The 27187-nt window shown below is 37.3% G+C and overlaps 1 protein-coding gene across 10 annotated transcripts in view; it reads right to left on the reverse strand.

Moving 5' to 3' along the window:
- The window catches only part of cep112 (centrosomal protein 112), a 349706-nt gene that overhangs the window by 139351 nt on the left and 183168 nt on the right, over positions 1-27187 (reverse strand). For 8 of the 10 annotated variants that reach the window (XR_015479978.1, XR_015479979.1, XR_015479977.1 and 5 more), the window contains one exon: positions 15797-15979. Coding sequence is in view for 4 of the 10 variants with exons in the window: in NM_001327791.1 (NP_001314720.1) it covers positions 15797-15979 (183 nt within the window). In the remaining 6 variants the exon portion in view is untranslated. Of the gene's footprint in view, positions 1-11499; positions 11781-11831; positions 12213-13005; positions 15980-27187 lie in introns of those variants that run through there. The other 2 variants (XR_015479981.1, XR_015479980.1) reach the window with 2 other exon arrangements.

The raw sequence follows: 27187 nt of genomic DNA on the forward strand, positions 1-27187 counted from the left end.
TTTTGGCGCTCATAAACAATCATAAAGCCCTCGTGCTGCAGGAATGAGGAGGTCTGCTGAAGGCGCGCAGCTGTCGTGCAGTGAGGGGTTTGCGTCTTTAATAAACTACGGCAGATCACTTTGCGTTCAGTGATTTGCGATCACTGAACAGTAAGAATGATTAATAAATCCATATGAAACAGTGCCTTAAAAGTCACGTCTCGCTTTCAGTTTCGGGCTTTGGCGCGTTTTGCACTCACACACAAGCGTACCGCGCCAAAGCCCAAGTGATCCACGCTCAGGCACACCAACCGGGCCAGGGCCGGCCAAGAGAACCGTGCTTAAGCCCGATTCAGCGCACTCACACTTCTCAAATGATCCGGGAAACTGCCTGGGCACGGTACGGATGGCATAGTGTGAGTAGGCCCTTAATTCAGGACAGAGATATGGCATGGGAACGAATATTGTTTACGAGTCGTTTCTATCTAAAGAGTCTTTTAATAAATTAGGTATGTTAACTGTAAGTAATAGAGTGTGTTTTTTAAAACTGGGAATGGTACGTAAAATGTTTAATAATGTGGTTCCTATTTATGTGATGAACTATTTTCAAATGGTGAGGCAACAGCATTCATACAATACTAGGAGTTGGGATTTTAATATTTGTTTATTTAAATTTAGAAGTTTAGTGGGGAAAAATATGTTTTTATATAGGAGTGCAATCATGTGGAACAAACTACCAAAATCAATCAAGCAAATAAAAGATTTAAGGTTGTTCAAAAAAGCTATCAAAAGACGGTTGTTTGATGAGGATAATTAGTTTGCATGGTGGACGAGGATGTTTTAATTTATATGTTACTTGAGTGTGAATAGGGTTGCGGCTGGAAGGCCATTAGCTGTGTAGAACATGTGCTGGATAAGTTGACTGTTCGTACCGCTGCGGCGACTGTTTGTTTTATGCATCATTGGTATTTTGAAGCCATACATTGTTTTTATTTAACAGAGGACCACAATGGAAATAAGCCCAGGGCTTTATTGTGTTTTTATCCTCGACAGTTTTTTTTAACAAAGTGTATGGAATACTTTTTGTACAGTTTGTCTAAAATCTGTCAAATAAAATTCAATTCAATTCAATTATTCACTGTATTTTCCCAAAGGAATCAATATTGTGCACATTCATTATCACAATATATTGAATGATTGAACATTGATCTGCAGTGTACAATGTGCACTGTAAAATAGTTGACTCGTTTAAAATTGTGAGGCAACTTGCTGCAGAGCTTTTTGAGTTGACTCAACTTAAATTGAGTCAAGTCAAATAGCCCTGCAGCAAGTTGCCGTACAATTTTAAGTTGAGTCAATCTCCTTTTTTATAGCAGTGCCTCTGTGAAATTGAAACTAAGCATCATCTAAACAGGTTTTGCAAACCCTTTGCTAGTAAAACGTTTGAAGGGAAACAGGAAGGTCACAACTAAAGACAATGGACGTCAGTCCCTCCAAAATACTGTTTGTGTTGCAAACTCAATTAGCATTTTCAAGGACGACAGCACCATTCTGGATAAAAGATGGATGGTGCGATCCAAATCTCCGTCCGAAATGCATTTGCATGTCTTTAAGGGTTCAACACCAAGCAAAGCCCAGCGAAAAGCGTCAGTGCATGCTCAGCTTCAGTGATGTCTGGCCAGAGATTAAAACCCTTTTCATCATCGAGGACCCATCTGGTGGCGTGAACCCGTCTGCTGAAGCCCATCTTCAGTGACCCATCACAGCTGGACTGAAGGACTCATGATCGTGCTGTTTTGTGTTTTCTAGAGTTCAAAAGAGCGCCTGAAATCAAGACAATGCCATTAGATGACTGCTTAAAACCAGCCGTGATTTAGCAAACACTCAGTGTCCTCAACCAAATGTCCTGAAATGTGGAGGGAGATGTTTCTGAACGATGACTTTTAGATACACTCCAAGAATCATTTTTGCTGCTTGTTCAAACTACTTATTTAACATGAGCTGAATCAACACAATTCTTGAGTTTTTCTGGGGACAACAATTGCTTTATGTTTAAGCCCAGAGTCTATCAATAAACTTGATAAAATGATCTTATCAGGTCTAGAAAACCCTGATTTTATCCTCCTAATGCTGTGTTCATACCAGACGCGGTGTGACGAGTGATTTGCATGTTATGTCAATGCAAACGTGCGAATAGACATCCTGAGGCGCGATACGGGCAGATGACACGAATTGCGCGGTGCGAATGGTGAGATACGTGCGAATGGCGCAGTGCGAATTGAGCGTTTTGTTCGCTTAACGCATGTTTCACGTGAATCGCTCAAGTTTAAAAATCTGAACTTCAGCGGACATTCGCACCGGGTTAACCAAACAGGAGCTTGCTCTTTTGGGGGAGTGATTGTGACGTAGCCCCTGTTGTGTATATATATATATATATTTTTTTTTTTGTATTAAATATATATATATATATATATATATATATATATATATATATATATATATATATATATATATATATATATATATATATATATATATAATCTTGATCATTTTAACTTTCCAAAAAAAATCCTCCCAACTAATGTAAACTTATGAATTCTTTCTCCAAATTAAGTCATCTAGCGAAATTCTGTTCATTTTGCAATATATAGTGCAGAAAAACAAAATACCTCAATGTCAGTTTATTTTTCCAATATCGTTCAGTCCTAGTTTGAATTGTGTTGTTTCAGCTCATTTAAAATAAGTAGTTTTGAGCAAACAGCAAATATAATTTCATGAGTGTGCGTAACAAGACCTTCCACACTCGTCCTAAACAGATAATTGAAGCAATCAAGGAACGAATGTTCCCAATCAGAAGTCTGGACAAATCCTGATTATTTTAAGAGTGTTCTGTAAAGCAGCCACCCTCTTCCTAGTCTACAGCTTGGAGATTACTTGGGCGGATGACAACCCAAAGGCTGCGATCCAAACCCCCTGCTGGTGCAAGAGACAACGTGACCGCCGTCAACAAGCCTGTTGTTTCTGGCACATCGGAAAGCAGGCCTGATCTCCAATGCCATGTCCTTTTCTGTGTTCTAATCTCTTACTGGGGAATCAAGTTCTTTGAAAGTTTGACAGCATGGTTAATTTGCAGATTCGGAGTGGTATGATGCTATACTCTATGGATTTTTAGATATTCTCCCATGCTGTTTGAACTCCATGTTACATTACAGAGAGAGAGATAGAAAAAACACTGGATATGTCAAGAATGAAATGGCAATGATATGTGGATTTGAAAGGCAGAATGAATACGTGGCTGTTCGGTGCATACAATTAAATGATTTTCTCTTCTGTAAGTGTCAGAGATGATAAGATCTATCTAGAGATCAAATCAAATGAAATATGCAGCAATTCATTACCACATAAACAAGAGTATGTTTGTGTACAAATAATCAGTATTGTCTAATAAAATCCGTTTTCAGGGCTATTGTCCAAAAAAACAGCTAATGATTAGGGTTGATATTGGTCACTGCAGGAAAAGAATAACTTTCTATTTTCACAGTTTTAATCACTTTTTCCTGTGATTGGTCTGACTTTGTATGAAATGCCTTTCTTTAAAAAGAATCAAGGATTTGTGACTTAAAATTTGTCAAAAACTCCAAAAGACTTGCTATAATATGAATTAAAGTCATTCAAGAAGTTACAAAATCTCCATTTATTCTTCAGAATTAAATTGCCAGACATCGCCCTTCATAATCTACTATAAGTATGAGCTAAAAAATGTAGCAGGAGAGTAAATATTCAGTGTTCAATCAACCTCTGTCAAAGGAGAATGGAATACTTCTCATTTAGCACATTATGTTTTATTATTTATTATTTATTTTTGTTTTAGTGCCACTATTCAGTTACAATGGCTATATTCATCAACATTAGTAATATATATTCAATATATCATTTGAAATCATAACAGTTTCTTAAAAAACAAGCATTATGCAAAAAAACAACCTGATCTCGAAAGGAAATGTAACTATATTATGTTTTGCCAGTGTAGTGGCTAATTTGTTTGAACTCATACAAGTTCTGATGGATGAAAACTTATGACTTTTAAATGGAGCTGTGGCACCAAACCTCACTCCTAAACCCAACCATCATTTGGGTGATGAGCAATTTGTACTAAAATGTACTAATGAGTTTGTATGAATTCATACGAATTAGCCACTAAATCGAAAAGTCAGGAATTAGCGAAGATCACGTTAAATGAACATACACACAACAACACTGCTAAATAAGTCATAAGTTTTTCATTTAGTCAATTATACATATTCCAAAATTCTTCCAGGAGACACCTTTTTAAACATTACCTATAAAATATTTTTGGAATAAAATGTCTTATTTCTTAAATAGGTTCTTTAATATTATTTACAAAATGTACATTGTATTAACATATGCTTTACAAACAAACTACAAATTGGTTTCTCTTCCCCTTTCAATAAATATGAGTGTTATGTCTTGAGCGGCCAATTCTACATTTTATATGTACAACCACATCTTAGAAAAGAAAACAGTTGATTATGACAGATATTTGACTGGCCTGCCTGCAGTCCTGATCTGTTTCTAATAGAGAATGCGCTGTGCATTTTGAAGCACAGAGTGTGACAATGATATACTGTTGTAAATACTGTTGTTCACCTTAAGACTTGTTTTCTGGTAAAAATGGACAAAATTATACCTAAAACACTTTATCACTTGATGTCTTCAATCCCTAAACATCTTAGATTTACATTTAGTCATTTAGCAGATGCTTTTATGCAAAGCGACTTACAAATGAGGACAAGGAAGTAATTTACACAACTATAAGAGCAACAATTAATAAGTGCTGTAGGCAAGTTTCAGGTATGTAAAGTGTAAGAAGCAAAAACATTAATAATAATTTTTTATTTATTAAATTTTTATTTATTTATTATTATTATTTTTTTTTAAGTACAGTTAGTGGTGGAGCCAGAGAGGGAATTGCAGATTAGGAAGTGAAGTGGAGACTAAATAATTGAGTTTTTAGTCGTTTCTTGAAAACAGCGAGTGACTCTTCCGTTCTGATGCAGTTAGGGAGTTCATTCCACCAACTGGGCAGATTGATTGCGAGAGTTCGGGAAAGTGATTTCTTCCCTCTTTGGGATGGAACCAGGAGGCGACGTTCATTCACAGAACGCAAGTTTCTGGAGGGCACACAGATCTGCAGAAGTGAGAGCAGATAAGAAGGAGCAAAGCCAGAAGTTGCTTTGTAAGCAAACATCAGAGCTTTGAATTTGATGCGAGCAGCAACTGGCAGCCAATGCAAACGGATGAGCAGCGGAGTGACATGTGCTCTTTTAGGTTCATAAAAAGGAATGGCAACATTACAAAGTAGTAAATGCTTTACTGAACCAAAATTGGAATGTGTGCTTATTTTGAAACAATAAATAAATAAATAATGAGCAACACATTAATGTTTGTTGTACTGTCTGCAATGAAATACAAGTCAAAGTAAATTTCGAAATCACTACTGTTTTCCATACTGTGCCAACTTTTTCTGATTTAATAATAATAATAGTTTATTTTTATATAGCGGCTTTTAAACTTAGTTCTCAAAGCACTTTACACAAAAAAGATACAGATATAAAACAGTTTAGAATAACAGTAAAATTGAATCATTTAAAATAAAACGTTAAAAATTGATAAAATATTCAAATATCAAACAATTTAAAGGATTCAGTGTGTCTAATGTCATGGGGGAGAGAGTTTCAGATCCTCGCAGACAGGGATGTGAAAGCCCGGTCACATAAAGTGCAGACGAGTGGAGGGGACTGTTAAGTTTATGGTTGTTCAACCTGGTCATATCTATTCCAAAGTCTCAGTGATGTCTTTTATTTACTAATAGATTTACAGTACTTCATGCAAGTTGCTGTTTGTACGTTTATCTCATCCCATGTACACTTATCAATAGCAACAGATCATCAAGCAGAAGCAACTCTCATTAGGCGTCAACCTTACAGTGAGCTAGACTGAAGATTATCGTGTAAGTCTTTAAAGGGAAATAAACAAAACTGACGATTTTAAACACTACTTTTTCCTCTGTGTAATAATGCTTGTTATGAAGCGCCCTGCATGTTGTAAATGTGTGGAGTGGGCATTAAAGCGAGGTAATCTCTGGAGTCTGCTGTGGATTGGTTTACTGCTCTGGCTGCAGGCAACTATATTTACTGAGAACCATCCTGAAGTTCTACTCTTTTCATCCTCAAACAGACTAAAGAAAACAGGAACCCGGAGGGCGTCAGAGTCCAAGGAAACTAATACACAGACTCCAGTCTAGAGACGAGGGGATTTGAACTCCCTCGTCATCTCCCTTTAGATCGATACAGCCCTCTGCAGCCTCGCATTAGAGCAAAAGGGCCAAATCTAACCGACCGCTGAATGGAAACTGGAGTTTAGACTTGACTGTGACTTGTAGACAAACATAAAGTCTCCAAAGATGGCTGTAAAACCAGATGTGCTGTGATTTTTTTTTTCCTGCAACTAACAGGAAAACACATGCTGGCACTATGTATCATGAGTTCCAGAATGTGGCGTAAGAATCTGAGCAAAACAAGTCACCGTGACCTGGAACCTCGCGCTCTGAGCCATTTGCGCATCTCGCATACCCATGATGTCCTGACCACATCAAGACGCGAGTCTGAATGGCTCATCTTCATTGTGAAGGTTGGTCATTCACACGGCCAAGCATTCCTGGAAGAGATGTTATTGGCTTCACCCATCACTTGATGAGCTGGTGAAGTGTGCAAGTTTAGGGAATGTGAACCGAACCACTTCTGACTTAAACTGCTTCTGACTCTTTTCAATCAGGTTTTACTAAAAACAACACAGTTGACCCTTCTCAAAGTTCTCTCCACCCTCTTCAATGTCTGACAAGCTTTCACAATAAAACAAGTGCTCCCCTATCAATTTGTGCATTCTCCAGGGAAATAGTGAATGATTTCTGTGCAAATTGCATGATTTCAGACAAAAGCAGACATAAAGTCTCTGCATGATGCATATGAGAGAAATATTTAGGATGTGAGCATAAATGAAACTAAAATAAAGGCTGAAGATACAGCCTACATGTATAACGATAAAAAGTTTGGATCATTCATTTATTTTCTACCACTTATCTGGGGCCAGTTCGCAGGGCAGGAGTCTCAAGAGAAAACCCAAGACTTCCCTCTCCCCAGACACATCTTTCAGCTCCTCTGGAGGGATCTTGGGGCATTCCCAGACTAGCCGAGAGATATAGTCCTTCCAGCGTTTCCTGGGTCTTCCCAGTGTTGAAAAATAGGAATTATTTTTTTATTATTTTTGTCTCTTTTTCTTTTAATCAAACAATTATTGGTATTGGTCATGTAAGGGTCATATATTAACTGAACTTCTACTGTTGTGTGTGAGTGCTGTGCATACTAATTAGCATTTTTGTAGAAGTAGATAGATGCGGGTCCAAAATTAAATACAGCTCTGCAGAAACTTCCTGTCTGAAGAGAGGTGTTAAAACTGAACACAGAGCACAGAAAGTTGTATGCTTTTTTTGTTGTGCAGAGAATTCGTAGAAAAAGAGGAAGTATGTTTAAGGTGCGGTCAATGAAGGACTGAACAATGACTGACAAATGACGAATTACATTAAACTCCACCTGTTAATATCAGCTGCCTATATAAGTTGAAGAAGTCGAGAAAAGAAGGTTGTTGCGCACATCCTTAATGTAACTTCTGCATTGCATTGAGGATAACAGAATTCTGTGAATCGAATTATTCATTTGTATCCAATAAATTGGTACGATTTTTGACATTGAAGAAAAACCTCTCCTGACCTTTTTCTTGAACACGCATGGAATTGGCTTGATATTCCAACACCAGAGGCCCCCCCCCTGTGGGACATGCCTGGAACACCTCCCTAGGTAGGTGTCCAGGAGGTATCCGAAACAGATGCCTGAGCCACCTCAGCTGACGTCTCTCGAAGTGGAGGAGCAGCGGCTCTACTCCGAGCTCCTACCGGGTGACAGAGCTACTCACCCAATCAATAAGCGTGTGTCCTGCCCCCCGGCAAAGGGAACTCATTTCAGCCCCCTGTCTCCAAGACACAAGTTGGGATCGTTTGAATTCAAAGTGTTACATGTTAAAAATGATTGATTTCCAATCACATAATTCCCAAACCCACATGAACGATAGCATCTGGACCAAGTCCATAATACATCAATGTATATATAAAAGAATAGTTTATTGTTAATCTGGGTCTCCAGGCTATGCGGTTCAAGTTAGCTCAGCACACCAGTCATCTTTCGAGTCCTTGGGTAGTTCAATGGTTATGGTCATGCCACATTTTCATAAACTAAAGTTTTGCATGCTGTTCCAGTCGAATAACAGAAAAGATTAGTTCGTCTAGTCTTGAGTAGGTTACTAGGGGTTGATTGATAGCTGGTGGGGAGGTCGGCGTCCACACAAACTATCCATTTCAAACCCTTTTCTAGGTTACAGAAAGAAGTCTCCCCAGCAATTCAGAGTACTTGCTGTATGCATTGTAAGTCCTATACGAGAACATTCACCATTTTTCATGTTGATAGCCGATGTTACTCTGCTATGCCTGGTTATTCTGAATGTTTCGCTTGTTTAATAAAATAGTCTGTTTTCTATATCAAACTTGCGAAGTCTGAACTTACAAGGAGAGGATGCAGAACTTTAACTGTGTGTAGGCTACTGAAAATTGAGGAAAAGCCCCAATAAGAGAGGCGAATGTCGGCAGCCCCGCCTCCGAATTTAAATTTGTTGTTGTTGTTAGTGAGCGCGGTAAATTCGTGCTGTGGAGTACATGGTGTAAACAAGGTTTATGGTGACCGAACATGGTCAGCGGTCGAGGGTTGTTTTGCCTGTTTTGGGGCAAACATATGAGCAGCTTAACGCGGTTTTGCTTTACGTGTGGTCGGTGTTTAGAGTTTATAAAGGACGCGGAGCAGACGGAAACACCAGACATACTGCATCAATGTGTTTAATATTTTAACGAGAGCCACTCGTACGCTGTAATCGTGGACATGATGTCAAGTCTACACGGTGTAAACATTTGCTTGAGGACTCTTAACAGTAAACTGAAGGAAGCCTGTGTTACGGTTTAACTGGTGTCCGTTAACTGAGGCCCCTTTTCAGATGTGAACTATTCACGTTTGCAGATTGGCAGATTCGTCACTTTTTCACGGCAACAAAACATGCCCATACCAAATAAAGATTTTTATTACTTGGTGTCAGCGTCAGTGTAAACATTATTGATTTTAATACCTGTGTAGCAGAACAGTATAAACCAAAATGAATGCAAAGAAATTATTTTCATTTACATGTCATCAACGGGATTCGAACCCAAGCCAAAAGATTCTGCGTAAGTAACAACCGACCTATCTAACTGAGCTACTCGGCTACTGAGCTATCTCTATCAGTGACATGTGCTGTTCTTTGATTGTTTTTACACACTCTCATGCTGACATTTTCTCAGAATAGCTCTAATATGTGTTTATCGTAGTTGGTCAAACCATGATTTTTATAGTTGTAGACTCGTAAAAACCTGTCTACAAAGTCACACACGAGCTGGATATTATTGATATTTTCCAGTGTGTGCGTTACATTCACGTCACTTCCGGTGTGTGGTACATGCCCTTTCCGTAGGGAATCTGTAATTGTAAATTTGTTTCGGGATTTGTAAAAGTGTTTTGCGTCTTGTTAATTTGTTTTCTAAAATGTAAATTTGTTTTGTCCTTGGTAAAATAGTTTTTCCTATGTAAATGTGTCTGATGAAAAGTAAAAATGTTTTTCAAATTGTAAATTTGTCTCGAGCTTTGTAAAAGTGTTTCACACTTGTAATGTTGTTTTGCACTTCCCGGCCACCATAAGTAACCGTAGCAAAACTTATGCGTTTTCAAACTAAAACGCAGTAGTGTAAACGGGGTCTTAGAAAACATTTAGAAACAATCAATGGCTAAAATGTTGCTACAACAGTATATTAAATTATCACATTATTTATCTTTAATGTAGTTTTAAAAACTTAATGCATGAAAAAAATCTGCCAATTCAAAAATTCCATATATTTAATTGTACAATAAGGACAATCTCGTCACCATAAGTGTTCCAATATGTAGTGAACAACCTGTCCTTACCAGTGTCCGAATTCTTGAACATACCCTATTATTTTACAACCTCAGGTCCTAGGGAGCTTCTTAAAACACACTCAATGCTTCAAAACAACTGACAATGTTTTTCTAGAGATTTTTCTTCCAGTGCAAACTCATTCATGCATAAAACAAGTATACACTTCATTCATTCATTCATTTTCCTGTGGCTTAGTCTGTATTTCAGAGGTCGCCACCGCAAAATGAACAGTCAACTAATCCAGCCTGTGTTTTACGCATCAGATGCCCTTCTAGCTGCAACCCAAAATTGGAAAACACACACACACACACACACACTCATACACTATGGACACTTTAGTTCAGGGGTCACCAATCTTGGTCCTGGAGGGCCGGTGTCCCTGCAGGGTTTAGCTCCAACTTGCCTCAACACACCTGCCTGGATGTTTCAAGTATGCCTAGTAATACCTTAATTAGCTGGTTCAGGTGTGTTTGATTAGGGTTGGAGCTAAAATCTCCAGGACACCGGCCCTCCAGGAACAAGTTTGGTGACCCCTGCTTTAGTTTATTCGATTGACTTATAGAACATGTCTTCGGACTGTTCCCGAGCAATCAGAGAAAAGCCATGTGGACATGGGGAGAACATGCAAACACCACACAGAAATGCCAACTGACTCAGCTAGGACTCGACCCAGTGACCTTCTTGCTGTGAGGCGACAACCACTGAGCCACCGTGCCACCCTATACACTACATAATATACCATAAAACACAACTAGTACAACTAGAGTAGTGAATCACAAATGAATGTCATAGATAGACGTCAAGATGTCAGATAAATTAATCAGTGGTCACCATATCGGAATGAACCGTCAACTTATCCAGCATACGTTTCACACTGCGGATGACTTTCCAGCTGCAACCCATCAATGGGAAAAAAATAAATAAATCTAAGTATTTGGATATATGGTCATATAGTTTAAGTTGACATGCTGAACTTGTTTACACCTGCCATGAATTTTTAGTGTTCAGCACTAAACAGGTCAAAAACGTTTGCCAATTTGATCAATCTGGCCAAATTCAGAGTTCGAAATGAAAGTGCACAATAATTTAATAGATAAAAATAATATTAAATAATATTATATAATAATATAACAATATTATAATTAGTTTTTACAGGTGAATTACTTTGACCACTTCCTTGTCACTAAACATAGCAAAAAGACATACTGCAGTATAAAAGATCACAGAAGTATCATGACTGATGCATCCATTAACAACAAGAATCAAAGCAATTGCAATGATAAAGTAATAATTAAGTAATAATAATTGTTATAAATGTATGAGACAATATGTCCACACAGTTTTTTTTTTTTTTTTGATGAATACCAAAAACAAACCAAAACAGACAGGCGTTCAGAATTCTCCTCATGTTAAAGAGAGCAGTTATAACAAACAAAACATTATCATCCATTGGTGTTGATGCTAGTACTCTTGTCATATTTACAGTTTTTGTTGTGTAGAGGACATTTCTATTTGAATCGACATGGTCACATAACATAGTCACTGCCTGACAAATGTGATTGTTGTGTTGGAGCAAATTTACAATGTTTTAATCAATCTTCCATGTTTATTTTACACTCTATGCGCATGCATCCTTCCTGAGATGCTCAAAACATCTGGTTTCCAGACTGCTTTCAATTCAATTCAACTCAGTTCAATTCAATTCAATTCAATTCAATTCAATTCAATTTAATACAATTCAATTCAATTCAATTCAATCATCTTTAGTTTTATAGCGCTTTTACAATGTAGATTGTGCCGAAGCAGCTTAACATAGAAGTTCTAGTAAATTAAAACGGCTTCAGTCCTAGATGAGTTTTCAAGCTTTCTAATCTACACACAATTGTAAAACACAGGTTGTGATTTGTGTGGTCCGATAGTCATATCAGTAGAGCTGCATGATTAACCGAAAAAAGATCAGAATCTCGATTTGACCCCCTAGATCCTGCTAGATCAAGGGTTTAAACTCGGTCCTGCATAGTTTAGCCCCAACTTCCTTTAACACACCTCCTTGGAAGTTTCCAGTATACCTAGAAAATGTTTGATTAGCTGTTTCAGGTGTGTTTAAGTGGGGTTGGAACTAAAATATGCAGGACACCGGCTCTCCAGGACCGAGTTTGGACACCCCTGCCCTAGACGATCTTAATTCAGCATTTCTACGATTCTGCTAATCTTATTTTTAAGTTGCTGTCTATATAAAAACTAAATTGAGCGTTGGAGCACAGATACTAACAAAACACCAATATTCATATCCGAGGGACAGAAAAATAAACTTAATTTGAACAATTTCAAATAAAACATCCGAAAACCTGATTCATTCGTTCAGGAGAGTAAGGTTTCCGCCACTTTTTAAATCAAAATTATTACATTTTCAATTAATTTCGGCTGTGAAAAGTTGCATACAAAAAAATATGCCTAAAGAGTTTGCGTGTTATGATTTTATTCCCCCAAAACTACCCAACAGTGTTGCGAAAAAGTATGCGAAACACAATTTTTAAAAACAATACATTCAAATCCAATTTCCTTGCAATGCAACTTTGGAAAATATAATCACACATCAAAATACACAGTCTAAAAAAGTATAATAAGCATCAGCTTCAACAATATCCTGATTAGCAAAAGCAAACAATGAAAGAAAGCGAAGGGAAAGGAGGAGATTTGTGTGGTCCGATAGTCATATCAGTAGAGCTGCATGATTAACCGAAAAAAGATCAGAATCTCGATTTGACCCCTAGATGCTGCTAGATCAAGGGTTTAAACTCGGTCCTGCATAGTTTAGCCCCAACTTCCTTTAACACACCTTCTTGGATGTTTCCAGTATACCTAGAAAACGTTTGATTAGCTGATTCAGGTGTGTTTAAGTGGGGTTGGAACTAAAATATGCAGGACACCGGCTCTCCAGGACCGAGTTTGGACACCCCTGCCCTAGACGATCTTAATCCAGCATTTCTACGATTCTGCTAATCTTATTTTCAAGTTCAAGAGAGAAGCAAAGGCGACCCACAAGTCTTCACGTTATTTTACATACATTGCTCGGCGACATGGACACCTCCAAATGGTGTTGAAAGAGTCACATGCTGTATTTAGAAGGTATAATTCACCACAAAAATGTAATTTCTGTCTTCATGTAATGATGTATTCGCGGGCAGGAAATCACACGTGACGTGAGCTGCTGACTGTGTTGTTACCACAGAGAGGGCGGGCGCGTGATACTTAATGATAGACGCGCGTGCGTCTACTTTAGCGAACAGAACCTGCATAGGCTGTGAATAAAAGCTAATAAAGTTGTGAATAACATCCATTGTGTGGAACAAAGTGAATGTTTGGGAGCCTCGCGGGAAGTATGAACCACACTTAGCAGTGAAAATGAAACCGAAAGCGCGCACGCAATAAATAATCATATCACATTTTAGAGTTATGATTGCAACAAGCATTTGACATGTTTTTTTTTTCTTTCATATCGAACACAGAGTGTTGTTCATGAGATTAAATGTTTAACAGTGTCAGTATAACTACTTTAGCCTTTATAATGTTGAATATAATGCAAGAGGGAATCTGATAATGACAAATGTCTGATTTTACAAGTAGAAAATACTATAACTAATAATGTTATAAATGACAGATTGCAAGTATATGTCTCAAACATAATAATATAACTTCAGAATTATGAATAGTTATATTCTGATGTCATCACTTTACTGTGCATTAATGACCAGGACTAATTTAAAGTCTGTTCATGTCCACCATTCAAGGTCTTTTCAAAATTGAGCATCATTTTAAGCAACAGTAGACCTACACATAATATTATTATTGTCGCCTTACCATAGTTTGAGAAATAACGATAATAATAACTCACTCATATTAACCTTTATTTACATCTACAAAATCGTGAGAAAAACCTGATCTTTATTTTAAGCAAAACAATCACGATTCTCATTTTAGCCAGAATGGAGCAGCTCTACATACCAGCGATGCCAAGATCAGCACATCTTTGCGAACTTCTCTGAAATTCCAAATGTCTTCTTGAGAAAGTCAAAGCAATACTGAATAATTACAGTAGTGAAATTCTGCAACCCTAAACGTCTAACCCTACCGTAAAATCCCAAAACTGAAAGCAGGTGGGGACATCATCAATATCAATACTTGACTCTCTGAGATTTAAGGTTAAAAAAAAAGTAGTTTGCTTTATAAATAGCATTAGTTTTCGTCAGCTCCTAACATGTCAATACTCTTTCAAATATTTCCTGGGATGCTTTCCAGTCCATGAGTTTTACTCTCTGCGAGTTATTTTTTTTTTGGAATGGAGATTTTCTGGGCCGTAGAGGTTTGATGTACTCTTGGCCAAAACGGCATCATTGAATTGCAGAAGACAAACAGATCAGCCAAACCACAAATCTTCTTCTTGTAGTGCCAACTAACTGCTCAGCGCATGATGGAGGACATGTCCAGCAGATTAGGCCACCTGAGACATGAACGCTCAGTGATACTGGCTTTCATATAATGACATTTATATAGTGAGAATGAGTGTAAATGGATGTCCATGACGTTAGGTGACTGACAACTGATGCTCTAATGGGAGATTTTATCTATCGGTTTTAGATTTCATTTATCTGATGTCCATTTTTCAACAAACCCTAGTAGTCATACGATTAATTGAAAGTATTTTAGAGAGACTATTTGCATTAAACAAAAAAAATTCACTCAAAACACTAAAAACCCAATTAAGCGCTACTTTTTTAACCAATACTTGCATACTTTCTTACTAATAGACGACTTCGGATAGTAAGACTTTATTTTCGAGCGCTATATAAGTCCTCTGCGGCAACTTGTTTCTTGTGCCGAGAGTCAATATGGTTCATCTATGCTGACAATTTACATTTAATCTTGAGGCTTGACGAGCCCAATGAATCCCCAGTTGGGGGCTAGTCTATCAAATGGCTTCCCACAGGGATCTTTCGATAGTCATGCTGGAGAAATAAGCGGCGAACAGGACACTTGGCACAACAGGGACCAGAAACCCGCTGATGACCAAAATGGTTTTTATAGCTTGAGAGCTCATGAATATTCTCTAATTAACGTTTTGTATTGCGGTAGTTTGAGAAAAGAACACACAAACAAACAAATAAACAAAAGAACTTGCTGTCTATATAAAAACTAAATTGAGCGTTAGAGCACAGATACTAACAAAACACCAATATTCACATCCGAGGGACAGAAAAATAAACTTAATTTGAACAATTTCAAATAAAACGTCCGAAAACTAGATTCATCCGTCTAGGAGAGTAAGGTTTCCGCCACTTTTTAAATCAAAATTATTACATTTTCAATTAAATTCGGCTGTGAAAAGTTGCATATAAAAATTGCCTAAAAAGTTTGCGTGTTATGATTTTATTCCCCCAAAACTACCCAACAGCGTTGCGAAAAAGTATGCGAAACACAATTTTTAAAAACAATACATTCAAATCCAATTTCCGTGCAATATAACTTTGAATAATATAATCACTCATCATAATACACAGTGTAAAAAAGTAAAATAAGCATCATCTTCAACAATATCCTGATTAGCAAAAGCAAACAGTGACAGAAAGCGAAGGGAAAGGAGGAGACCCCCTACCTGAGCGTCGCGCTTCCTCCACTCCTGGGTTTGCGTTTGCTGCTGGACCATGGCGGCCCTCGTCTGCTTGTCCAAACTATCGATTTCCCGCTGGTGGTCCTGGACCAGGCTGTCCTTCTCGGCATTGTGTGTCTGGAGAAGGTGCGTCCGCTCCTGTTCATGCTGCAGCTTCAGTTCCACAATCTGATTGGACAACAAGGAGTAAGACTTCATCAGCGGAACATCCCTGTCGTCATGACAACTTGAGCATGGCTCAGCGAAGAAAAAAGTTGGCGGCTTGGCTCACAACATAAGAACACTATGCAAATTTCCGCATCACTGTGACCTCACTTGTTGTTGTCCTCCCACTTTTGTGTGCGAATTATGACAAATATGACCAGCACGCCTCTCCTTTATTAGAAAAAAACAGTGTGAGAGATGAGAAATTAAAAAAACTAACATTATCCAATTGCAGAAATTTACCTACTGTTAAAAAAAACAAACAATTCAAATTTCTACGTCTTTCCATACCATCATGATGGCGATACTCTGCATATAATAACCACATACTGTTACTTCAGTAGTCTTCTCTGACAACGAGCGCTTTGTCAAAAACGAACAATTAAGAGCCTAAAAAGATCAGATTTAACCATCAGCAATGTAATCAGAATTGAAAGCACACAGAATGTTGAAAGAACACAAAAGCCAGCTTCAGCATTATCTGGATGACTTGCACCTGCTGTGTGGTGAGTTGAGCCTGGCGATGAGCGGCAGCGGCGCCAACGGGTTCCCAAGGTCCATTCCCACTCTCTTCCGGATGGGAGATGGTGACCTTGACCAGTCCGGCCCCCGCTTCCCAGTTAGCCTGCAGTGAGAGGCCTGGTCCCCGCAGTTTTCGAGCTAATCCCCCCACATTGTGTGGCTCGGCACCCTACCTGGCCTGCCAGCTAGAGGCTGCTGTGGTGCTATTGAGTGTAGGTGATGAATGGGATTTCAGCTTGATTTCCCCAGCCAATCAGGCACAAGGCCACAAAAGACGCTTTAAACAACACCATGGTGTTTCCAATTTTTGTGGATTTGGTAGAAGAAGGTTCTTCAGATCCTAGCGCTTTATCGATTTCACCCTTCAACACTGTAGAAGAAAAGATATGAGACATAGATGCAAGCAGACTTCTCTAATAGGGTGAAAGCAAACAGCCAACAGAAAGAGCCTCAACTAATTGATCTGGGACCGCCGACTCTCCGGTCTTAAAGGAATAGGGTCGTTTCTTCATAACGCACCATGCATTAGCATGCTTAACTTCGGTAAACATACTGACACTGAGATCTTTGTTAGCACAACAATTCAAGTTCCAATATCTACACGTCATGACAAGATGAATGGTCCGTGATCAGTAATTACCTTTAGTTTAAAGCCCTGCGTACAGCTCGCTGTGATGGCTTAAACCCATCCCAGAGCACTTATCGGACAAGCGACAAAGCGAGGCTTTGGTTTGAACAATTGTGAGATAATTTTTTTCGACGCAGGGTGAAAACCCATGCCAAATATATGGCGATATGACAGTGGGAAAGCGAGGGGTGGGGGAGAGATTGAAAACATTGAAACGTCACAGAAAGGGCTGCTGGGTGCCGGGCTCTTAAAGCGCCAGCGCTGAATGGCTGCTGTCACTGGGCAGATGTGATTAGCGCCCCCTCCTAGAGCGCCAGCGCTGAGGTCATGGAGCGGTAGGCAAATGAAGGAGGCTCCCTGGGGAAACTAGCGGTACTGGAGAAGAGGGACGCTTGGCAGTGCTCAGTAGGGGTCCTGCTTCAAGAAAGAAGAGTGGCGGAAAATATATTCTATTATACACAGTGCTGATGATCCAAAAAGGACCATCTATTTGTCTGCATAGGAGAAAGAAGAAAAGCATATGATTGTCAAGTTGATGTGGACAGCCAGAATCCAAGGCAGCCGACAAGAGTTGTGAGTGGGATGGCGTTAATGTCTTGACTTCCTACTCACTTTGACCTCAGACATGAGCTCAGTGTCAGCAAAGCGAGCCTGCGTGACGTCAAATGGTGAAGAGGTCAAACAGAATCGTCACTTCTATAGAAATGCACTCTTTTAAAGTCCCATTGATGGGAATCCTGGGGAATGTCTCTTTGTGTCCGCATGAATAGCTGAAAGTGACCCTCTGACCACAGTTCACCCATTAAACCAACACTAAACATCGCAGCTCAGTCCTTCCAGTATGTAACATGAAGGGTCAATCCTTTAGCGCTTTAGGAATGTAAGTTAGGCTACCATCTTTAATCCAAATGTCATTTTTCTTGACTTTCACTGACTAAAAAGCTGAATTTCCATGACCTATAATGAATACGAAAACAGCAGAATTCTGAGATTCTCCGATCTAAATTAAACACAAAATCAAGCAAACGGCGCAAAATTTAAGAGCTTCCAATTTCTATTCTTGAAGATTTCACACAGATTTTGGCCAGCCAGTACACTGTTTAAATTCCTGCTCTGCCATCTGCATAGTTTCATATCAAATATCATTATAATCACACATAGAAAGTGTTCGATACCTCAAGTTAGGGCTGAGCAATTTGACCTAAAATCTAAATTTCGATTAATTGAACATTTGAACTTACGATTAATGAATAATACTTTCATTTATTTAATTTTACCCTCTCTACACCATCCACACTTGTCGAAGCTACCAAGCTGACCAATCACAGAGCTTGGGCTATGTGTTTTTGTGACGTGTAGTTACAAAATTTCTGAGAGGTCAGCGTCAGCATCAGTCACGGTGAGGGGTATGCACCCATGTGATGCTTGCACCAGACCATATGCTGTGCTCGACGCAGAAGTGTAAACAGAGCGGGGTCACATGACTCTATATGTGGTAGTAGGATGGGTATCGTTAAGGTTTTAATGGTATTACTACTTTTATCGATACCACTTATCGGTTCTGTACTTTAACGGTTCTCTTATTGATACTTTTAGTAGAGTTTTTTTAATGAAAAAAAAAAAACTAATAGAACAGAATTAACGACATTTTATTTTATTATTATGTTTTTAGTGTAAAATAAATGAAACCAATAATTGTAAAACAAATATATCATATCATTCTATATACAGTTAAAGTCAGAATTATTAGACCCCCAGAATTATTAGCGCCCCTGTTTATTGTTTCCCCAATTTTTGTTTAATGGAGGGAAGATTGTTTCAGCACATTTCTAAGCATGATAGTTTTAAAAAACTTATTTCTAATAACTGGTTTATTTTCTCTTTGCCATGATGACAGTAAATAATATTTTACTTGATATTTTTCAAGACACTAATATTCAGCTTAATGTGACATTTAAAGGCTTAACTAGGTTATTAGGGTGAACAAGGCAGGTTAGGGTAATTAGGCAAGTTGTTGTATAACGACGGTTTGTTCTGAAGATTATCGAGAAAAAAAAATAAGCTTAAAGGGGCTAATAATTTTGTCCCAAAAATGGATTTTTAAAATTTAATAACTGCATTCATTCTAGCCGAAATAAAACACATAAGGCTTTCTCCAGAAGAAAAAATATTATCAGACATACTGTGAACATTTCCTGAATCTGTTAAACATCATTTGGGAAATATTTAAAAGAGAAAAAAATAATCAAAATGGGGCTAATAATTCTGACTTCAACTGTATATATATATATCTTTTTTTTTCAACTGCAGGGAGCACAATAAACCAAGAAAGATCCCACCTTCTGCCAGAAAAGGCAAACATGTTGATTTTTCTCCAGGAGAACAAAAGTCAAAACTGAAAAGTCATTTTCTTTCAAATCATTGTACATTATATATATATATATATAGAACCTGTGAACCGTAACTGAGACCGCCTGAAAGGTGGTCTGGCGTATGGTTCATTCAAACTCTGGTCCGGTTCACTTCTGGTTTGAATGAGTTCAGAAGGAGAAAAGACAGTGTGAACACAAACCAACCGATAAGGTAGCAATGGGGGCCAATCGAGTTTGTGTACGATCCAGGCAATTGAACCAAGTGTGAAACTGCCTTACGTTACATTGCTACTACATGCCAACTAATTCTCATTAGATAATCAGTAGACTGTTAGGTTGGGGTTAGTGTAAGTTGACATGTACTTGCAAAGTTTCTTATAGTCAGTTAAATGTCTGTTAAAGAAGCGGTATTAACAGATATTAAGCAGACAGTCTACAAAATGTGCAATAGGGACGTACAAAAAAATAATAAAACATTTAAGGTCGATGTTATTAGCCCCCTTAAGAATGATTGTTTATTATTATTATTTTTTCCGATTGGCTACAGAACCAATCACTTTTATCCATTCACTTGCTAGTAAACCTATTGACTTAGTCATTAAATGGCACTTTATACTGAAAACTAATATCTTGCTAAATAAGTTGCACTGTCACCATGGCAAAGACAAAATAACTGAGTTATTTGAAACAAGTCATTAAAATTATTAAGTTTAAAACTAATCTCTCAATTAATCAACACTTTTTTAAAGCCTTCACATTTCATAGGAGGCATAATAATATGAACTTTGACTGTATATACAGTATATTGTAGGAATCCATTAGTGCGCATGAAAAGTCTGACTGTACACAAATCTCTTCTTCACCCGTCTGCTGATAAAACTGTGACCACTGGTTGCATGTTTCCCTCTTATCACACTGTTTCCCATCCCTGAGCTAACCCAGCTGCACACCCGCTAGTTTGGATTTTGCACTTTGATGAAGGAGAAACATTGCAGAGATGTTTGAGGTTTCCAAAACATTTAAAGCGCCACAAAATGAGGTTCCAAAAAATCATGAACACAGCACTGCAAACAGTGTAACAGAGATTGCACAATACTGTAAAAACACAGAGCCACTGCTGACACTTCGATGCGAAGTCCGATTATTTAGAACAGGATAGTATCATAATGCTACAGGCTCTTGACTAGGCCTTACAAATCAATGATCTGGAACTAAAGAAGTACTGGAATATGAAGTAACATTGAACCTGGAAGACATACAGTAACAACATAGTTATGCCCTATATAAAAACAAAATGTCTCATTTGGATTATGGAAAGAAAAAGTAAATATTTAGATTCACATTTACATTTAGTCATTTAGCAGACGCTTTTATCCAAAGCGACTTACAAATGAGGACAAGGAAGTAATTTACACAACTGTAAGAGCAACAATAAAATAAGTGCTAAAGGCAAGTTTCAGGTTTGTAAAGTCTAAGAAGGAAAGTATTAGTAATTTTTTTTTTTTTTTTGAGTACAGTTAGCGGTATATCCAGAGAGGCAATTGCAGATTAGCAAGTGAAGTGGAGACTAAATAGTTGAGTTTTTAGTCGTTTCTTGAAGACAGCGAGTGACTCTGGTGTTCTGATGCAGTTAGGGAGTTCATTCCACCAACTGGGCAGATTGATTGCGAGAGTTCGGGAAAGTGATTTCTTCCCTCTTTGGGATGGAACCACGAGGCGACGTTCATTCACAGAACGCAAGTTTCTGGAGGGCACATAGATCTGCAGAAGTGAGAGCAGATAAGAAGGAGCAAAGCCAGAAGTCGCTTTGTAGGCAAACATCAGAGCTTTGAATTTGATGCGAGCAGCAACTGGCAGCCAGTGCAAACGGATGAGCAGCGGAGTGAGATGTGCTCTTTTAGGTTCATTAAAGACCACTCGTGCTGCTGCGTTCTGGAGCAGCTGAAGACGCTTGAGTTAGCTGGAAGCCCTGCTAGTAGAGAGTTGCAGCAATCCAGTTTGGAGAGAACAAGAGCTTGAACAAGGAGTTGAGCTGCATGTTCAGATAAGAAGGGTCGGATCTTTCTGATGTTATAGAGTGCGAATCTGCACGATCGAGCAGTTCTAGAAATGTGGTCAGAGAAGTTTAGTTGATCATCAATCGTTACTCCAAGGCTTTTCACCATTTTGGATGCAGTAATGGTTGCCCCATCCATCTGGATTGAAAAGTTATGGTGTAGAGTCGGGTTGGCAGAAACTACAAGCATTTCCGTTTTCGCAAGGTTAAGCTGAAGATGATGATCTTTCATCCAGTGTGAAATGTCCAACAGGCAGGCTGAGATGTGAGCTGGAACCGAGGGATCATCAGGATGAAAAGAGAGGTATAGCTGGGTATCATCAGCATAGCAGTGGTAGGAGAATCCATGTTTCTGGATGACTGGTCCTAGAGATGTCATGTAGATAGAGAAGAGAAGTGGCCCAAGAACAGAGCCTTGAGGTAACCCAGTGTTTAGATGCTGTATGTTGGACACCTCTCCCCTCCAAGCCTGAATGACCTGTCAGAGAGGTAAGATCTGAACCATTGTATAACAGTGCTTGCAACAGTGCCCGCAACGCCCAGTGACTCAAGCGTAGATAGATTTAGTCAAGTAGTATATGCTCATTAGACGCTTTATTAGGTACACCTGTCCAACTGCTCGTTAACGCAAATTTCTAATCAGTCAATGACATGGCAGCAACTCAATGCATTTAGGCATGTAGACATGGTCAAGATGATCTGCTGCAGCTCAAACTGAGCATCAGAATGGGGAAGAAAGGGGAGTTACGTGACTTTGAACATGGCATGGTTGTTGGTGCGAGATGGGCTAGTCTGAGTATTTCAAAAACTGCTGATCTACTGGGATTTTCAAGCACAAGCATCTCTAGGGTTTACAGAGAATGGTCTGATTAAGAGACAATATGCAGTGAGTGTCAGTTCTGTGGGCGCAAATGCCTTGTTGATGTCAGAGGTCAGAGAAGAACGGCCGACTGCTTTGAGCTGATAGAAAATAAGCAGCCCCTGATTTGATTTAATTTTATTGACAATGATGTGTTGTATTTATTGTACTGTAAGTGTATATTGTATTTGTTAAAACTGTTAAATTTGTTACTTCCTGCCCAGGGACTACAGATGTAAATTAGCTGTATAGCTAACTCTGGCACAACATGTCATGTTGTACATTGTGCCTATATAAATAAGTAAAATAAAAAAATAAAAAAATAAAGGCAACAGTTACTCGATTGTTACAACTGAGGTATGCAGAAGAGCACACCGGGTGCCACTCCTGTCAGCTAAGAACAGGAAACTGAGGCTACAATTCACACAGGCTCACCAAAATTAGAAGATTGGAAAAATCTGCGACATTGCGATGGTCAGTATTTGGCATCAACAACATGAAAGCATGGATCCATCCTGCCTTGTATCAATGTTTCAGGCTGGTGGTGTAATGGTGTGGGGGATATTTTCTTGGCACACTTTTAGTTCATTAGTAGCAATTGAGCATCGTGTCAATGCCACAGCCTACCTGAGTAATGTTGCTGACCATGTCCATCCCTTTATGACCACCACAGTGTACCTATCTTCTGATGGTTACTCCAGCAGGATAACGCACCATGTCATAAAGCGCAAATTATCTGGGACTGGTTTCTTGAACATGACAATGAGTTCACTTTACTCAAATGGCCTCCACATTCACCAGAATTCAATCCAATAGAGCACCTTTGGAATGTTATGGAACAGGAGATTCGATTCATGGATGTGCAGCTGACAAATCTGCAGCAACTGTGCGATGCTATCACGTCAATATGGACCAAAATCTCTGAGGAATATTTCCAGTACCTTACTGAATCTATGCCATGAAGGATTAAGGCAGTTCTAAAGGCAAAAGGGGGTTTCAATCTGGTACTGGTACCTAATAAATTGGCTGTTGAGTGTATATTTAGTATATAAGTGAAAAATAAATTGTAAGCAACATCAGTAACATCAGTACGATTGCAGCATTCTCACCTGCCCAAACGAACCGCAACAAAAGGGGAAACTCTAGTGCGATTCAATCGAACTAAATAAGGCAGGTGTGAAAGCACCCTAAATCCTTGCTGAGAGAGTTTAAGAAACCACTACAATCAGTAAGCTGCGGAAGAAACTGGATAATAAATATAATGGTAATCTTCCTCCATGCTACATTAACTCCGGCTCTCTTATTTGTCCACTGTGTTTTTCAGAAAAAGAAAGAGTTTTGAGATACGTCAAGTCATCTTTCAAGCTGTATTGTCATTCCACTACATGTGTGGACATACAGTGGAACTATATGTCGTGCCACGCAGGACCACGCAGCTGCATAAATAAGCAAATATGAATATGAACACAACACTGGAGGTAAGAGCTGCTTTAAACCTATAAATAACTAACATACCGAAGCGGTAATCTAAATTCATGGTTGCAATTTGTCGGCCGCCATTATTTATCAGCCGATATTTTATGAATTTATAGCTTTTAGCATATTGGTAATAATATACAAACAAAGCTAATATCAAGGATGTATTAATTACATGGAGGAAGTGAGCTGCAAGACTTTCAAATAAGCCAACATGAAACTAATTTGATGGAGAAGATTTGGTACTAGGGATGTAACGGTATCAGAATTTCACGGTACGGTAATACCTCGGTATGAATGTCACGGTACGGTATTTATTGAATCATTTACAGGAAAAACAAAACTTATGAAAATACTCCAAAAAAGTGCCAAAAGTGTCAATGACATACAAATTAGTCATCTATCTGTAAGCTTTGAAACAGGAACTTCAATTTTAATAACAAAAAATGATTAAACCATGTAAAAAAATAAAGTTTCAATTTAGTATTGTTGAAAACTCATCACATTCAACATTTAATCACTCACTCACTCACTTAGATAGAGATGGGCTTTAAGGAAAATTATCATATAACTATAATCTGGTAAAAGCTGGTATCTCTGGGCATTTACAATGTCCCCTGCAACAGAAAAAAACCCTCTCCTTTGGGACTGAGGATTCTGGGACAGAGATATGACTTGGCCCAGGTTGACAGCAGTGGGTAACGTTGTGCATTGTCTTTCCCCCACTTGAGAGGACAAGCCATGAGTGAGATAGAGGGTCTCTTTGCGGTACAAGTCAATGTCTGCATCAATCTGAACAGTGTGCTGTGTTTTGCAGTCCCCATGACTGTTATTAGTCGTATTCCCCAACTTGCAGGCACGTGCACACATAGGGCTCAACCTGTGCAGTGCACATGCCCTTTTTAGTCTTGAATAGAAAGTGCCCTTCCAAAATGATCAAAAGTGCCCCCGCGACGTGACAGACCCTCCGTCCCGCCCTTCAGTAGGCGTGCGACAACACCGCTCTTGAGTATGCGCGCTCAACCCCCCTCTCTGCTTTACAGTACGCGCGCGACAACACCGCTATTCAGTACGCGCGCGGCGACAACATCCGCTTTAGGTTTCGATCATCTCCAGCTCTTTTTCATCCCCGCTACTAGAAGCACACTCCATTTCCGCATTACTGGATCTGTAGTGACAACAGACCGCAAAGGATGATGGTCACGCATGGGCTGATGGGAATTGTAGTTTCCGCTCGTTCGCCTGAGCAAATTTTCTCAGAAGACCTATAGTTTTACCGAGTCATGCGACTACGGTAATATCGAAAAAAAATTTATTGCGGTATGACGGTATTTACAATACCGTTACATCCCCATTTGGTACTGTATGCAATTGACCAATATCGATATCAGTATTGCCCAAAAGTTGTTGTTTTTTGCTAAAATAAGTGCATGGATCAGCCCAAAAATTCCTGGTGAATAGGCAGATCCCTAGTGAAAATCCCAATATATCCGAGCAGCTTCTGAAACGCTCAGATCTGCTTTTCTGGCACCAACAACCATGCCGCATATAAAGTCATTTGAATGAGCTGTCTTCCCCATCTGATGCCTGGATTCACTTCAAATCAAATCATCGAATCATTTTCACCATGTCTTTATGACTAATGCATCATGATTGGCTGATTAGATACAGTATTTGCATTAAGCGGAACATGTCTACTGAAGCCTCTAAAGTGATTGTTGAATGTATATTTTACTTATTTGTTCTGTTCAGTTCTGTTATGTATTCTGTTCTGTTCTATGTTCTGTTCTGTTATGTTCTATGTTATGTTATGTCATGTCAAGTAATGGATTGTTATGTTATGCTATGTTCTATGTTTTGTTCTATGTTCTGTGCTATGTTATGTTATTTTATCTTCTGATATGTTATGTGATTATGTTATATGTTCTGTTTTATGTTCTGTTCTGTGTTATATGTCATGCTATGATATGAATTGCTAAGTTATGTTATGTTCTGTTATGTAACATTATGTTCTGTTATATGTCATGTTATGTTGTTATGCTATGTTCTGTTATATGTTCTGTTCTGTTCTGTGATGTGATATTATGTTCTAATCTGTTCTATCATGTCATGTTGTTACGTTGGGTTATATTATATTACGTTACATTATATTATGTTATGTTATATGTTCTGTTCTTTGTCATGTTATATGTCATGCTGTTATGTTGTTATGTTGTTCTGTTCTGTTACATTACGTTATGTTATGTTGTTATATTACGTAACATTGCATTACGTTATGTTGTGTTGTTTGATTATGTTCTATTATGTTCCAATATATTATATTATATTATATTATATTATATTATTTTATATTATATTATATTATATTATATTATATTATATTATATTATATTATATTATATTATATTATATTATATTATATTATATTGTTTTATATATTATATTATATTATATTATATTGTTTTATATATTATATTATATTATATTATATTATATTATATTATTTTATATTATATTATATTAAGTTATATTATATTGTATTGTTTTATATTATATTATATTGTTTTATATAATATTATATTATATTAAGTTATATTATATTATATTATATTAAGTTATATTATATTATATTATATTATTTTATATTATATTATATTAAGTTATATTATATTATATTGTATTGTTTTATATTATATTATATTGTTTTATATAATATTATATTATATTATATTATATTATATTAAGTTATATTATATTATATTATATTATATTAAGTTATATTATATTATATTATATTAAGTTATATTATATTATATTATATTATATTATATTATATTAAGGTATATTATATTATATTATATTATATTATATTATATTATATTATATTATATTAAGTTATATTATATTATATTATATTATATTAAGTTATATTATATTATATTATATCATATTATATTATATTATATTAAGTTATATTATATTATATTATATTATATTATATTATATTGTATTAATTTATATTATATTATATTATATTATATTATATTATATTATATTATATTATATTATATTAAGTTATATTATATTATATTATATTATATTAAGTTATATTATATTATATTAAGTTATAATATATTATATTATATTAAGTTATATTATATTATATTATATTAAGTTATATTATATTATATTATATTAAGTTATATTATATTATATTATATTATGCTATATTATATTATATTATATTATATTATATTAT

This window comes from Danio rerio, chromosome 3 (genome assembly GCF_052040795.2).
Source record: "Danio rerio strain M-AB ecotype USA chromosome 3, GRCz13ab, whole genome shotgun sequence".
Lineage (NCBI taxonomy): Eukaryota > Metazoa > Chordata > Actinopteri > Cypriniformes > Danionidae > Danio > Danio rerio.